The 13,719-nt window shown below is 46.6% G+C and overlaps 1 protein-coding gene across 5 annotated transcripts in view; it reads right to left on the bottom strand.

The window, feature by feature from the left end:
* The window catches only part of PAN2 (poly(A) specific ribonuclease subunit PAN2), a 214,842-nt gene that overhangs the window by 61,607 nt on the left and 139,516 nt on the right, over window positions 1-13,719 (bottom strand). For all 5 annotated transcript variants that reach the window (XM_068122476.2, XM_068122481.2, XM_068122482.2 and 2 more), the window contains exons 19-22: window positions 12,312-12,410; window positions 3,999-4,066; window positions 3,716-3,848; window positions 1,218-1,349 (exon numbers count right to left, since the gene is read on the bottom strand). In XM_068122476.2, the coding sequence (XP_067978577.2) occupies window positions 1,218-1,349; window positions 3,716-3,848; window positions 3,999-4,066; window positions 12,312-12,410 (432 nt within the window). The remainder of the gene's footprint in view (window positions 1-1,217; window positions 1,350-3,715; window positions 3,849-3,998; window positions 4,067-12,311; window positions 12,411-13,719) is intronic.

Genomic DNA, 13,719 nt, shown 5'->3' with positions numbered 1-13,719 from the left:
GCGGACGTCGCGCAGGCGTCCATCGCCACCTGGGTCGCCCGGTTCGGCGCACCCTCGGACATCTCGTCCGACCGCGGCCCCCAGTTCACCTCGGAGCTCTGGGGGGCGGTCGCACGGGGGCTCGGGGTCCAGCTGCACCGCACCACGGCCTACCACCCCCAGGCTAACGGCCTGTGCGAGCGGTTCCACCGCTCGTTGAAGGCCGCGCTCCGGGCCACCCTCCGCGACGGCGGCTGGGTCGACAGGCTCCCCTGGGTCCTGCTGGGCCTCCAGACGGCGCCCAAGGAGGACCTGCGCGCATCCGCGGCGGAGTTGGTCTTTGGACAACCGCTGCGGGTGCGGGGCGAGTTCCTCCCCGACCCCACGGCACCTTGGTCCGCGGCGCAGGAGCGCTCCGCGCTGCAGGAGACCGCCCGGAGGTTCGCCCCGGTGCCGACGGCGCACCACGGGCACCCACCCACGCACGTCGCCCCGGAGCTTCGCACAGCGGAGTATGTCTTCGTCCGGCACGACGCCCACCGGACACCACTGCGGCCCCCGTACGACAGGCCTTTCCGCGTGCTGGAGACCGGGGTGAAATTCTTCACCTTGGACATCGGCGGTGCTCCCGACCGCGTCTCGGTGGATCGACTCAAGCCGGCCCACCTCGACGTGGACCACCCACCGCCGGTGGCTCGGCCCCCGCGTCGGGGGCCCCTGCGGGCGGACCCCCGGCACCGCCCAGCACCGCCGGCACGCCGCCCCCCGGTCCGGCACCCATCCCGGGTACAGCCGGGGGCATCCCAGCTGGCATCCCTGCACCCCGGACGCCGCCGGTCGCCAGAGGGCGCTTTGGCCGGGTCATCCGTTTGCCACGCAAACTGGCCCTCCAGGTGCGCGGGAATTCTGGGGGGGGGGGGGGGGGGGGGCGCGTTTGGCGGACACGAAAGCCCACTGGCGTGGTGACATCATTCCGCGCACCAAGTGGGCGGCGGCCACGTCCCAGGGGTAGGCGTGGCCTCAGGATATACACTGGGCGCGCAGCCCGGAGCGCGCCAGTGCTACAGTGACCTCTTGAGAATAAAGACTCTTTTGTTTAACCGCGTTGTCCGCTTCCTCCTTGGTAGCAAGTAAGCGCGCGTAGCACCGCGCTTTATACCTAAAATTATTGGAGATAGAGGGGGACAGGGATATTGGAAGGGCTTATGTCACTTAAAATACACTACAAATACACTTACTTCCTTGCGCTGGTGATAGGTTTGTGGCACGCGAATGTGGGCCGTAAGGTTGCCACCTGTCCGTGGATCCAAAACATGGGCAACGGATGCCATCAGGTCATATATCACGCGTTCTTCCTTGTTGGCATCACCCTGAAAGTGCGCGCAACCAAAACAGCTACTTTATCATAATCATAAAAAATACAACATATCACTGCTGTTCTTTCAAAGTTTCTCCTTTAACAAAACAAATAAAGGCTCAAAGAACAACAATAATTTTATAAATCCAATAAAGTTAAAAGTAAAAAAAAAATAGCATTTATATATCAGTGTAACTTAAATTGACTATGGCAAAGTCAATGAGACAAAAATAACTGAAAATGTCAACTTCAACAGAATTTGCTTGAATCTTGGAATATCATGCTAGTTTGGAATACAGGAGGGCCTCACCGTTCATGGAGGTTACATTCTTGAAAATCCCTATTAACTGCAAATCCAGGATGCGCAAACTTAAAAGGTAATGGGGGAAATGGAGTTAGGGACATCAACTTTTAAATATGTCCAAACTGTACCCTTAATTAACATGTTCGTCCATTGTTTTTGTGCTATTTATTTTCATAAATAATAGGGTTATTAAGAACAAAAGATAAAGCATTCTTTTCCTGCATTAAGAACATAAAATAAATTATATTTTATTGAGTTAGTAAGATCATGAAACTTACCTTTAATAACAACTAGCAACAGTACCCGCCCTATGGGCGGGGCTTCAATTGGGGAGCCCAAATGAAAAGGTAAAATATCAGAACTTGAAGGCTTTTTTATTTTAAACGATTCACATAAACATCCGTTGAATCATATCACACGCAAATCATCAAAATCTAAACAGTACATGGCTAAACAGTACATGGACGATCACGTACCACGTACATCTCGCGTCTCGCTCGCTCTCATGTTGTCCCGATAATGATCCTTCCGCAGGTTCACCGACGGAAACCTTGTTACGACTTTTACTTCCTCTAGACAGTCAAGTTCGCTCATCTTTTTGGTGCACCGGCATGAGCCGAGAACGGCCCGTGCAGGGGCTGATCCGAGGATCTCATCAAACCGTCCGATCGGTAGTAGCGATGGGCAGTGTGTACAAAGGGCAGGGACTTGATCAATGTGATTTGATGACTCGCGCTTACTGGGAATTCCCAGCCGTTTACCCGAGCCTGACGGCGAAGGGCAAGGTACACGCTGGCCCGTCCAGTGTAGCGCGCGTGCGGCCCCGGACATCAAAGGACATTAAACGTTCATTAAACATGAAACGTTCATTAAAGGATTACGAAACGAAAAACATTACGAAATTACGTTCACACCGCCACATCAAACACTACCGTGAACACATACATCGTCACAACATCGTCACAATGAGAACATCGTCACAATGAGAACATCGTCACAATGAGAACATCGTCACAATGAACGTTATGCGAACGTGAATGTTATGCGGGAGTCCAAACCTAAGAATGCTGGAGACCAAAGCTGAAATTGGGAAAACTAAATAGCCTATTTTCCTCCTGTAGATCCCAGGATTACCCACCCAAAATATCTTTGTGATCGGTTCAGCAGTTTTTACGGTACCTTCGAACAGACAGACAGACGGACATTTGATGAATTATAGTAAGATCGTCACAATGAGAACATCGTCACAATGAACGTTATGCGAACGTGAATGTTATGCGGGAGTCCAAACCTAAGAATGCTGGAGACCAAAGCTGAAATTGGGAAAACTAAATAGCCTATTTTCCTCCTGTAGATCCCAGGATTACCCACCCAAAATATCTTTGTGATCGGTTCAGCAGTTTTTACGGTACCTTCGAACAGACAGACAGACGGACATTTGATGAATTATAGTAAGATCGTCACAATGAGAACATCGTCACAATGAACGTTATGCGAACGCGAATGTTATGCGGGAGTCCAAACCTGAGAATGCTGGAGACCAAAGCTGAAATTGGGAAAACTAAATAGCCTATTTTACTCCCAGGATTACCCACCTAAAATATATTTGCGATCGGTTCAGCAGTTTTTACGGTACCTTCGAACAGGCAGACGGACATTTGGTGAATTATAGTAAGATGGTAAGATGATATACTTGATCCAATAATGCGATGGCGATGTTGATGATTGTAACGATAAAGGCAAGTTGATGGAGATGATGTTGATGATGATGTTGGGGGTGTGAGGAGAGGAGGTTATTGTGTTGAAGGCCCATGTTAATTATTTTAATTAATGTGGAAAAGAGTTTGCCAGCCCGTGATTATTTGAGCACTTTGACCCCAATCTGCAAACCTTCGCTCAATAAATTAATCGCGATAGAGCAAATCCACGAAGGGGAATCCCCCAAATGGAAAGACCCTCCTGTATATGTCAACTATCAATGGAACAGAACAGACAGGGAGGGTCAAGGGAGATCACCTTTACCTTTGCTCTGAACAAATCAAATAAAAATGTCGAAAATGTGAGCACGATGGCACCTGATCTGCAGTGCATTTCTCCCAATGCAGTTGCTTGTCACTGTCGATGCTTGTTTGCAAGCTGTATGGAATCCATACAAACTTCCTTTCACGAAGGGACTTCTGCAGCTCCAATCCATCAGCTGACTTTCGCCTGCCGATATAACGTGGAAATCAGCTACTTGCTGCATTTTATTCTATCAATAAGTTTAGAGTTTGTAAAAAAACAAAAAAAAAAACAGGAGAGGCCATGTCACCAGGATTCACACAAATATCAAAGCACAAATTTGGAAAGGGTAAATACCAGTGCCTGCTTTGTGTACTGTGCACTATTTTTTCTTCTTCGGAGTTGACCACTTTCTTGAATGCAATCTGATTATTTGAAAACAAACAGAAAATTTGCTTAGTTTTAGCAGATACAAAATAAGGTAAATTTACAAAACAACAATTACATTCATGAAACTACGAATGCATTTCTCCATAAATTATAAATTATCCAGAGCTCAACATTTTGAGAATGAATTAAGTTTACGACTAAGAGTACTTTTCAAACGTTTGTCAAATATTGTATTTTGCAATGCTCTGTAATCATTGATGTTATGTTTACAGGCAATGCTCCAACATCTACCAAATAAAACACGTGTGTTGGTACATTTGTGCAGGTGTCAGATGTCATAAGGGTAGGTTTCAAAGGCTTTGAGTAGGGTTTTAGTAGGGATTTTAGTAGGGTTTCAAAGGCCAATCTTTTAACATGACAGTGTGTTCACTACGGTCAAAAGACCCAAAAGACTTCATCTGAACCCATACGACCCAGAGGACCCAAAATACCATGAGGACCCAAAAATACCCCAAGGACCCCAAGACCCAGAGTGACCAAAAAAATGCGGAGGACCCAAAAGACCTGATAACTCAAAATAAACAGAGGACCCCAAAAACCCTGAAGACCCAAAGGATCCATAAGACCCAGAGGACCCCCAAAATACCCAGAGGATCCCCAAAATATCCTGAGGATCCAAAAGACCCTGGGGACTCAAAAGGCCCAAAAGAACAGTAATTACATCTCTTCTATTGAAATTATAGATAGCGACTTGCAATCCAAGCCTCAAGGGTGGGGTCCAGAAGCGTTTTTTCTTTTTAATAACATTATTAAATACAAGACACAGGGAGGTGAAATTCGTTGCACGTGATGTGCAACACGCACATAGTAATATGAGTGTTCATTTATGTATGTAGGATGTCTCATAAATAAAGAAGATATAAGCACACCTGACGCTAGGCCGAGGCTTCAGACTTTGGCATGCTCATGAGGCTGTGCCATCGAATAAACTGTTCCAACCTGTCATTTTTGACGGGCTTTTATACCAGTCTATATAATAATATGCTTGGCCGTCTGCCCAGGTGTAACATTCCATTCCACCCATTGGTTGGACAGCTGGCCTGACTCCACCCACAATTTCAAACTGAAAAATCATATGGTTGCCATGTTGGTGATATGTAAAGTCAAATATATCTTCGGAGCTGTCATATTCACAATTACCATGCCCTCCATACAAGTTTTCTCTTCAGTGTTAAACAATCAAAGTCACTGTTAAAAGGATCATCAAATATCAAAAGGTTGGGGCCAATAGGCGTCAAGGGCCTTGTGAAGATCACAGCATGTATAGGCCTTCAGCAATCGAGGCAGCGTTCTGTCGTCTATACATCGCCCAAATAACTATGTGGCATTCTCTCAAGCAGGGCTTTTATGGGGGAGGTTCTGCAGGGTCTTGTTAGTATTTCTGACTATCTTCTCTAAAACAACTCAATCATGGACAACGAAATCCATGTCATCATAAAGGTCTTTGTGTGAGGACTTCCAGGAATCTCGCGAGATTGTGAAAGTAAACATCTGTAGCGGTTACCGGAAGCATGACACAATTACCGTTCACCAGCCGATGACGCAACCGGCGAGCGGTCACGTGTCCGGACTCGCCGGGGGTGTCCAGACTTGCCTTTATCGGGCGAACACTTGCCTTGCATACCACGCCCCGCCTGAGAGGCGTGGCTTTTGTGTGTTCAGTTTGCGATATAAATTGCCGCCCATTCGAGGGGTGGATTCAGTGTGCTTTTGAGTTCTTTGGTTTTGAGCTAAATAAATAGCTCGGTGAAATTTCGTTCCTGTGTCGTCCATTTTGTCTGGCTTTATCGTGCGAGCACAGCTCCCACAATTGGTGACCCCTTTCTAAGAACACGGCGATGGAGTCAGCTGCAGCTTTGAGGCTCCCGGGCTTCTGGGAGTCGCACGCGGCCGTTTGGTTTGCCCAAGCGGATTCTCAATTCGCCCTGCGAAATATTACGAAGGGCACGATGCGCTACCACCATGTGGTCTCTGCGCTCACCGCCTCCTCCGCTGCCCGGGTCTTGAGCTTCCTCCAGCACCCGCCGAACGCCGAGAAATACGGCACGCTCAAAGGCCTACTCCTCGGTGCGTTTGGACTCACAGAGACCGAACGTGCACGACAACTACGACACCTCCCGGAGCTGGGCGAGGCCCGTCCATCCGAAAGCATGGACCACATGCTTGCTCTTCTCGGTGACCACAGCCCGGACTTCCTCTTCCACGAGCTGTTCCTCCAGCGGCTACCCGGGCAGGTACGGTTAGCTTTGGCTAATTCGCCCATCACCACCCCCACACGAATCACCAGGGGTCGTTTCGGCCGGGTCATCAGAAACCCCCTCAAACTGACTCTCCCGGTGCAGGTCAATTCTTCCCGGTGCAGGAAGCATGACACAATTACCGTGCACTGGCCGATGACGCCACCGGCGAGCGGTCTCGTGTCCGGACTCGCCCAGGCGTGTCCAGACTTGCCCTTCTCGGGCGAACACTTGCCTTGCATACCACGCCCCGTTGGGAGGTGTGACTTACCTATTTTGTATACCACGCCCCGCCTGAGAGGCGTGGCTTTCGTGTGTTCAGTTTGTGATATAAATTGCCGCCCGTTCGAGGGGCGGATTCAGTGTGCTTTTGAGTTCTTTGGTTTTGAGCTAAATAAATAGCTCGGTGAAACTTCGTTCCTGTGTCGTCCATTTTGTCTGGCTTTATCGTGCGAGCACAGCTCCCACGCACCAATCATTGTTTACTTTTAACGATGTGTAGATACAGTCACGTGAAAAAGTAAGTACACCCCATGTAAAATGTTTACTTTTTGAACATATTTCAACATACAGGTATTTGATCTTCATTTCAACAACATTGACAGATAAAGGTGATATAATATAACAAATATCATGAAACATTTACATTTTGTAGTCCATTGTGTAATTTAAATAAACATAAATGCAAATTTCGCAAGTGGAAAACGTAAGTACACCCTTGGCTCTAATAGGTGGTATTGCCCCCTTTGGCAGAAACAACCTCAAGTAGGCGTTTCTTATAACTGTCTACCAGTCTCTGACATCGACTGGGAGAAATTTTTTCCCACTCCTCCATGCAGAATTCTTTCAGCTGTGCAATGTTTGAGGGGTTTCTTGCATGCACAGCTCGTTTCAAATCCCCCACAACATCTCGATGGGATTTAGATCCGGGCTTTGACTCGGCCATTCCAGAACCCTCCATTTCTTTATTTTCAGCCATTCTTTGGAGGATTTACTGGCATGTTTAGGGTCATTGTCATGTTGCAAGGTCCACCTTCAGATGAGCTTCAACTTTCCGACAGATGGCTTCACATTATCCTCAAGCACCCTCTGGTAAAATGAAGAATTCATAGTGGATTATATGATGGTGAGCTACCCAGGCCCTGATGCAGCGAAGCTGCCCCAAACCATAATATTTCCACCACCAAGCTTTACAGTTGGTATCAGGTTCTTGTGGTCAAATGTTGTCTTTGGTTTTCGCCAAACATGCCTTCTGGTACTGTGGCCAAATATCTCCACCTTTGACTCATCTGTCCGGAGCACATTGTTCCAGAAGTGCTGGTCTTTGCCGAGGTGTTCATTGGCAAACTTTAGTCTTGCCCTGATGTTCTTTCTGGACATCAAAGGTTTCCTCCTGGCACACCTCCCATGTAGATCAAATTTGTGCAGCCTCTTTCTAATGGTAGACTCGTGCACTTTGACATCAACAGTGGCAAGAGCTACCTCTCGGTCCCGTGATGACATTCTGGGGTTATTAGAGACTTCTTTCAGCATCTTGCGGTCTGCTCTCGGGCTGAAATTGCTGGGGCGGCCTGGCCTGAACAAGTTGGCAGTTGTTTGGAATCTTATCCACTTGTAGATGATCTTCTGGACAGTCGAATGATTAATTTCAAATTGTTTGGAGATTTTAAAAAATCCCTTCCCAGACTCGTAGGCATCTATAACCTTCTTTCTAAAGGCCTCAGCGAGCTCTTTTGATCGAGGCATGGTGACGCCGCACACTTCAACAACAAAGAGCAAACCAAACTAAATGTCTGAGGTTTAAATAAGACAGGTTCCTCCAAGATCCTCTCTGACGATGTTCTAAACATTTGCACCTGAGCTGGTGCACCTGATTCTAATTTTAGGTATTTGAAGTAGTGATAAATGTAGGGGTGTACAGACTTTTTCCAAATGCAAAATTTGCATTTATGTTTATTTAAATTATACAATGGACTACAAAATGTAAATGTTTCATGATATTTGTTATATTATATCACCTTTATCTATCAATATTGTTGAAATGAAGATCAAATAGCTGTATGTTGAAATATGTTGAAAAAGTCAAAACTTTACATGGGGTGTACTTACTTTTTCACGTGACTGTATGCATTCGGAAGAAGATAATTGGTTTTGGGTCGTTTATTGGCACACTTATACTGCTCATGGCCACTTGAGGGTTGCAATTCCACGGGGTTTCTGCATATCTTGTGGGATTGCGAGTTGCACAGGCAACCGTGCCCATGCAAAAAATATTCTATCGAACTTCTATGGAACTTTCGGACATTCTATAGAACTGTTTTATCGAAATCCACAGGGTGGAGTGGGATTTTTTTTGCTCGTGCCGACGACCTGACCCTGGGTGCTTCCAACACTTATGCAAGATTTTGTGGAAATCAGGTGAAAATCTTAAGTCATCCCTCCTTCCTCATGTAGAAAAGTGAGGGCGAACATTTTTTGCAGGGGTAGAAGCTGTTTTGATTGCGGTTTCTGTAAAGTTGGTGATAGCATGATAATAGGGGAGGGTAAAGCGTTAAATATTCCGCTGTTTCGATGAGGTAATGAAGAAATATGCAATGATAGATGTGGAAATGTGCTTTTGCTCTTATGAGTGAGAGTAAGAAGGGGAGGATGTAGTTGATGTTGGGAGGAGGAGAGCAAAGATGGGACAGAGTTAGGAGGGGGAGGTTGAGGCTTTGGGGGTGAGGAGGGGGAGGTTGGGGAGTTTTGCTGGGGGAGGGGTGGTTTAAGAAGTTGTGGGGGTGGATGGGGAGGGGGTTTGAAGGCCTGGGGTGGGGAGGTGATTGATGCTTCAGGGTTGGGTGGGGAAGGATGAAGACTTGGGTTGAGGGGGGGGGGGAGTGGAGGAGCAAATATGAGACAGTTTGGAGAGGGAGGTTCAGGATTTGGGGGGGGGGGGGGGAAGTGGTGGGTGAGGAGTTGCGCTAGGGTGTGGAGAGGGGGTTTGGAGGCTTGGACTGGGGAGGGGATTGACACCTTAGGATTGGGAAGAGGAGGGTAAGGACTTGGGGTTTGGAGGCGGAGGTTGGTTTTGGAGGGGGGTTGATGACTTGGAGTTTGTGAGTGGGGAAAGAGGGTTTGTTTTGCATGCATAGTCTTTCATTAGTGGATTCATTTATGTGAGAATGAGGGCTACATTTATATCTCCCCTTCAGTTACTTACTGAAGATAGGGGGCACCTCCGGGACACAAAAGTGATCCCGGGGGAGGAGGCTGTTTCACAGCACCACTTGGTTGTCTGCGACATAAGGGTAAAAGGTGCGAGGAGAGCTCGGCGGGTGAAGTACCAACTGAGAATGAAGGTGTGGAGGTTGAAAGAGGTGACAGTGAGGGAGTCATTCAAAGAGAGGCTGAGTATGGTAGAGGATGATGTGGTTGAGCTTGAAAGTGGTTGGATGTCAATGAAAGATAGTCTTTTGGGAGCCGTTGGTGAGGTATGTGGATGGACAAAAGGACCACCGAGGCACTCGGAAACATGGTGGTGGGATGATGAAGTTGGAAAGAGGATTGACGAGAAGAGGAAGAAGTTCAAGGAGTGGCAGAAGGCGAAGGGTACGGGAGCAGAAACAGCAGAGCATGAAATTTATAAGGCAGCCAAGAAGGCTGCAAAGAAAGTGGTAGCAAAGGCGCAGGAGGCATGTAGGAAAATGTTCGGAGAACGCTTGGATTCGGAAGAGGGTCAGAGAGCAGTATTCAGGATTGCAAAGCAGATAGCGAAAGAGAGGTGTGATGTGATGGGGGTGAGTTGCTTGAAGGATGAAGTGGGACAAATCGTTGTGGACCCAGATGGAATTAAAGGAAGATGGAAGAGATATATGGAAATACTGTTGAATGCAGAGAATGAATGGGATGGCAACATAGAGAGTAACCTAGTTTTAGGACCAGCAGAGAAGATAACCGAGAAGGAAGTTGAGGAAGCGATAAAAGCATTGAAGAGTAGAAAAGCGGGAGGGCCGAAGGGAGTTGTGGGAGATATGTTGAAGGCAGCGGGAAATTGGGGTGTGAAGAGAATGGCAGAGATCTGCAATCTGGTGGTGAAAGAAGGCCGCATTCCAGTGGATTGGGAACTGAGAACCCTCGTTCCTCTATACAAGGGGAAAGGTGACGCTTTGGACTGTGGCTCGTATCGAGCGTTAAAGTTATTGGAGCATGGAATGAAGGTATTGGAAAGGGTGTTGGAGAGGAGGATAAGGAAGAAAGTGAAGATTGACGAAATGCAGTTTGGATTTACGCCAGGAAGAGGAACGACAGACGCGCTTTTTATTGTGAGGCAGTTGCAGGAGAAGTATATGGAGCAGAGGAAGAAGTTGTTTCTTGGGTTTGTTGATCTGGAGAAAGCATTCGATGGGGTTCCACGTGAAGTAGTGACATGGGCATTGAGGAAGTTAGGAGTGGAGGAATGGTTGATCAGAGTAGTGATGGCAATGGACAAAAGAGCGCTGTAAGGCTGTAAGGACGCTGTGAGGTCCTTACACAGCTGTAAGGACGAAGGACGGGAACAGTGGTGAGTTTGAAGTGAAGGTGGGAGTGCATCAGGGGTCGGTACTAAGTCCACTACTATTCTTAGCTGTGATGGAGGTGCTGGCTCAGAACGTAAAGGAGGTTTTACCGTGGGAGTTGTTGTATGCAGATGATCTGGTGTTGATTGCAGAAGGTATGGATGGACTGAAGGAGAAGATGAACAAGTGGAAGGAATGTATGGAGACAAAAGGTCTGAAGGTGAATATCGGAAAAACGAAGGTGATGGCAAGTGCTTAAAGCATGTGGTGAGGTGGAAAGAACTGGGAAGTGGCCGTGTGCTGTGTGCAGGAAGGGTGTCGGAGTGAATTCCATTCAATGTACAATATGCGCTGAGTGGGTTCATCAAAAATGTAGTGGTTTGAGAGGGTCATTAACCAGTGTGGCAGCTACATTCAAGTGTAAGGTGTGCACAGAGGGAGCTGCAGATGGAGGAAATGTTGAGTTGGATCTTGGAGATGGCGTGAAGCTGGAAGATGTGAAAACATTTTGTTACCGAGGAGACATGCTGAATGGAGAAGGTGGATCAGACTCGGCAACGGTTGCTCGAGTGAGATGTGCATGGAAGAAGTTTCGGGAACTGAGTGGCGTGCTGACGAGGAGGGGAGTGTCGTTGAAGCTGAAGGGAAAGGTGTATGCTGCATGTGTGAGAAGTGTTATGATTTATGGGAGCGAGACATGGTTAATGATTGTAGAGCAGCAACGAAGGCTGGAAAGGGTGGAAATGCGAATGGTTCGGTGGATGTGTGGAGTATCGTTGAGAGAGAGGAAGACAAATGATGAATTGCAAAAGATGATGGGAATAGAGCTTGTGATGGATGCTGTGAAGAGAAACAGGTTGAGATGGTTTGGTCATGTGTTGAGGAAGGATGAAAGTGACTGGTTGAGAAGTGATGGAAATGAATGTAGAAGGAAGTAGAGGACGGGGAAGACCGAGAAAGACTTGGCTAAAGATGGTCTAAGAAGAAATGCGGGCAAGGGGGTTAACAAGGGGAGATGCAGAAAATAGGGCAAAATGGAGAACATTGTCATGGGGACCGCGAGGCTAACCCCCGCTCTTGCAGGGAAAATGGCCTTAAAATGCCTGTTGTGTTGTAGTTACTTACTACGTTTGGGTCACTTGCCAATAAAACGAGTGAAAAGAAGCTGAAACTTTAAGCATGCCATTATCATGAATTGTCTGCTCAATCCATGTATGCAGTTGGCATGATATGGTCTTACAAGTATACATATGAATGAGATTTTGTACACTTTCTGCTCATGCACTTTGGGGCAGTGATGTGTTATGACTTTCTCCCTGAAAATACATTTTCTTCCAATCCTTGATTTTGAAAAAATAAAACGTTGGCACACCTTAGATGATTGCAAACATTCATTTGTAGAACATTTTGAATGCCCCACTTATAAGCAGTCATCCCATACAAACCTCAGACTGGGTTTTCCAAAATTCAATGTCCTTGGGTGAGTTCACCTGACAGTTTACCACCAGAACATCAGGCGATTTCTGCAATCTGCGTGTTTGCACCTGCACAAAGGGCCAAAACACACTTTACATGTATACACAGTATTATGTTACATTATGAGAAGGGAGACATTTAGAATGGCTGTTAACAATAATTTTGGCCAATGACATTGAAGACAATTTGTCTGCTTGTGATGATGTTTGAAAATCTACATTCGCAACAAAACAAACTCGGCATGAGCCAAATGCAAAATTAAGGAATTTATTTGCCCAAGCTCACACAGTTTTGCATTTGGAGCGAAGTCTATCCCACTGCGGACGTCGGATGTTGAAATGCTTGCTTTACGGATGGAAAAGCAAACTGAGAAAAAACACGAAGGAAAATAGACGTGAATTGAGATTCTTGTTGATTTGGCTTTTGGAAAAAAGTCTCACAGAAGATTTGGAAAAAAGTCTCACAAAGCATTTTAAAATACTCTGACATTTCTGCAATCTGTAGGAATGGCATTAGAGAGATACTTTTTATACAATAAAATGCAACAAATAATTGAAGAGTAAAATAACAAAGCATACATGGTCAACAGAGAAAATGCGGTGAAAGTCCACAGGACAAATAAAATAATGGATCCACAACCCGAGGACACAGTTCTTGCAGATGAAAGGGAGCAGGGTCTCAATCAGTGTGTATAGTGGGGCAAAGAGGGAAAAATTGGAAAGGCCATGAGATAGCAGTGGGTATCAGACTGCAGAGCCTGGAGGGAAGAAGGTGAGAAAACAAACTCAGGAATACAGACAGGTCAAAGGAAATTATTATTCAAAGGTCAAAGGAAAAGGAAAATGTCAAACAAAGAGAGAGAAGGAGCAGGGGGGCGGGGGGGAAGGGGTTAGGGTGAGCATACAACATGCTATGGATTTCCCCATATGTTACTGACATTGGGACCGATTATTCTGCAGCCGTATAAGGGGCAGGATGGATGGTATCACTTAACAGTCGAAAGTGGAGTGGTGTGATATTCCATGACACTTCAAATGTTGACCTTATACGTTATTACCCTGCGCTCGCGAAGCGAAAAGCAAGGTTAAGCATTCGGTTACATGGGTGCGTGCGTACGTGTCTGCATTTTAAAAATTAATTTTCTCGGCAAAAGTTGGTCCGATTAGAACGAAATTTTACCATATTAGTGCCTCCGCCTGTAAAAAAAAAAGTATTCACAATTATGACGTCATAGGTCACGTGGTACGGACGCCATCTTGGAAAAACGTTACACCTCGATATCTCCCAAACCGCTCAATGGAAGAAATTGAAACACGGCTCATTGCTTGTTAAAGTGGACATCTCTCTGGCCATTCTCTGAGAGCCTCCTCAGCGTCG

This window comes from Myxine glutinosa, chromosome 7, assembly GCF_964187855.1.
Source record: "Myxine glutinosa chromosome 7, kmMyxGlut1.1, whole genome shotgun sequence".
Classification (NCBI taxonomy): domain Eukaryota; kingdom Metazoa; phylum Chordata; class Myxini; order Myxiniformes; family Myxinidae; genus Myxine; species Myxine glutinosa.
The sequence above is the reverse complement of the archived record's forward strand: the minus strand, read 5'-3'. Positions and strand labels throughout refer to the sequence as shown.